Source organism: Raphanus sativus, chromosome 5 (assembly GCF_000801105.2).
Source record: "Raphanus sativus cultivar WK10039 chromosome 5, ASM80110v3, whole genome shotgun sequence".
NCBI lineage: Eukaryota > Viridiplantae > Streptophyta > Magnoliopsida > Brassicales > Brassicaceae > Raphanus > Raphanus sativus.
The window spans coordinates 19372812-19375523 of record NC_079515.1 but is presented as its reverse complement, the minus strand read 5'-3'; the positions used below and the strand labels follow the sequence as shown (position 1 = coordinate 19375523).

Here is a 2712-nt window from a genome sequence, read left to right as displayed (position 1 = left end):
GATCGATAATGATTTTGTTGTAGAGGTTTGTTCTGGGTTGTTGGGGAAGTGTCATTCATTTTTGATAAGGGTGTTCTTACAAAACATTGTTTGAATGTCCTCACTATATGATTTAGTTTGACTAGACTCCAGAAATTTTGTTAACAGTGAGTGTTTGGAAGGAAATTAAACTGCTGAGTTGTTTTGTTTGTTTTGGTGGTACTTAATACAATCTTTTTTTTCTTTTATAAAATGAGGAAGACAATTATTTTTGCTGATTCTGAAAGTAAGAAAGTAATGGTGAAATCCCCTGTTCGGAAACTTGCTAGGCATAACGCATGCAATCGGGCGGGGTTCGAATCACAGATCGGAGATAAAGTGGTAGATTAATTGGCGATTTGTTTTGGTTAACTATAATATATTTCATCTAATATGTTATAAATTAGTTGTGGGGTTGTAGTCTGCATCCCTCTAATAGACCAAACAGCCCAGATTCGACGGTTAGGTAGTGTATTTTGACTTTTTTTTACATTTCTTCTTTAATGAAGAGTAAAAGTGTTATTTACGCATTCGTTTTCTTTCTAGGTGTCTCTGTTTTTCTGTAACTAAAGCTGTGATGGCTGTGTAGATTTACGGTACTATAAACTTTAATCATTGGGTTTACCTTTTGTTTTTGCACAATCTCCATAGATATTAGAGAGATAAATCGTTTTATAACTTGAAATAATCAAAAACTTAAAGAAAAAAACTTCAGATCCACTTTTCTGACCAAATAGGTTCAATCCTTCATGCTTGGTCACCGTTGAACTTGAACATTTACTCGGCCGCTAAATCTTCTAGAGGCAGCCGAGTTTTAAAACATGGGAGAAATCATAGTCTACACAACGTGCGTAGCATATGCTTTCATTTAATGTAACGTAATTTAAAAGACATCAGCAAAAAATACAAATTACCTTCTATGATGTGACCAATTACCGTATCTGATAATTTTTTATTTGTGTTCATTAATATGACAAATAATTATATGAAGAAAAGAAAACTACATTAATACATCGTTTCAGTAAATGCACTGAATCCTTAAAAGTAAACCAAAATCATCAAAGATAAAGCAAAAACACACACAGAAAGCCAGCTAAGCAAAGTGACTCTAGGTCCACCATGTAAATCAACGGCGGCGGCGATCAACATCCACAGGACAAAAGGGTCTTCCAGCTCGAGCCCTGTGACTAGGGATGGTGAAATGCCTTAGCCTCCCATTTTGCTCCCTCATGTATCCCTTACACAAGAAAGTCGCCGAGAACTCATCTTCCACCGGACGGTTAACGTCGTGAACAAAAACGTCAGTTTCTCCATCTTCACGGTTGCGAGCCAAAAGCCCCGCCGTGTAGATAGCGCTCATCCTCCCTGGAGCTTCCTCGTGGTAACCAGTTGGAGCATCTACCATGATCAGATCCCATTTCGTCTCGTAAAAATCTGCCGGAAAATCTTTCAACGCTAGATCACATTTCGAGTTTCTTGGGTCGGAGACGGATTTGCACTCCTCTGATCTTCCTAGCTCCATCAGCTTGTCTGAATTTTTCACTTTGGTGTCGTAAACGACGTGGTAAGCTTCCAAGTTTGGGAACTTCTTAGTCACAGTCTCGATCCAAGCCTTATCTTCCTCAATAAACACTGAAATAAGAAACTTTTTTAGCTTTGTTGTTGTCATGTAAGAAACATAAGAAATTAGAACACTTACAGGTACGTCCACCGTGGTTGAGAGATGCCCACATCAAGCTGTCATGACCTAAACCAAAGACGAGGAAGTTACATGGAGACTTCTTGTCCAACACTCTCTTTGAGACAGAGACTTCGTCGAATGTCTGTTGTGGAGTGACGTTACTGGTGACGTAGTGAACCAATGCGTCGGATAAAGATATTGGCATCTTTGTGCATTGTTTTGTTGATGGACAATGCGTCTGATTTTCTTCTTCTTCTTGAGAGAGATGTGTTTTGGAAAGGGGCCTTGAGGAGGAAGAAGAGATGTTTGATCTTGCAAAGAAGATAATGAGAAAGATCAAGATTGAGCAGCATGTGAATATGACCTTCAGATTAACAGAAGACTGAGATTTGGTCCTCATTTTTCAATCTTTGTTTTGATCGACGAATGCAACAATGAAAGGATTTGATAAGGGTGAGAAGGTATATAACTATATAGAAGAGCTATTGTATAATATTGTAGCATAAAGGAAAGTGAATGATTGAGGAAGTTGAGGAAGACATGAAAGCTACTAAGGTTGCTGTTCTTCCAATACAACATAAGTTGGTGGTGAATTAATATACTAACTAATTTATTTTTTCAGATTATAATGTATATATTTATTTATATGTTCATATATTTGGAAGATGTGAAACGTGATGGGGAGTTTTCTGGTATTAAAAATGATGCTTGAAAGAGAAGAATCTGGCAGTTGTAATAATGACCCAAAACAAGACAGGGATTGAAAAGGAACCAACATGGTGGTTACAACTTTCTTATACCTTGTATTTTAGATAACCCATGTTGATTTTAACAACTTTGGTTCTTTGTTTGTTGAACCGTAATATTTGTCAAACAAACTACTATCATCACCGATTGTTTATTTATTTATTTTTTGCAAAATCTTTTTTTTTTTTGCAAACTCATTGATTATTTATTGAGAGATTTACATAGTAGGTCACTTTATGAAATCTAATATCACTTTAGGTCACTTT

General features: G+C 36.5%; 1 protein-coding gene across 1 annotated transcript; it reads right to left on the bottom strand.

Annotated features, from left to right (window-relative positions):
• Positions 1-958: 958 nt before the first annotated feature.
• On the bottom strand, positions 959-2242 carry LOC108861162 (glucuronoxylan 4-O-methyltransferase 3). The gene is made up of 2 exons (XM_018634989.2): positions 1718-2242; positions 959-1650 (listed from the first exon to the last, which is right to left on the bottom strand). Exons 1-2 carry the CDS (start codon positions 2097-2099, stop codon positions 1145-1147), a joined length of 888 nt encoding a protein of 295 aa, XP_018490491.1. The 5' UTR covers positions 2100-2242; the 3' UTR covers positions 959-1144.
• Between the last annotated feature and the right edge of the window lie 470 nt (positions 2243-2712).

Bases quoted from the DNA above. Each gene is read 5' to 3' on its own strand.
- LOC108861162 (XM_018634989.2), bottom strand. From the start codon at position 2,099: ATGAGGACCAAATCTCAGTCTTCTGTTAATCTGAAGGTCATATTCACA. The intron at 1,651-1,717 runs GTAAGTGTTCTA...TTCTTATTTCAG, and splicing joins CAACCACGGTGGACGTACCT to TGTTTATTGAGGAAGATAAG.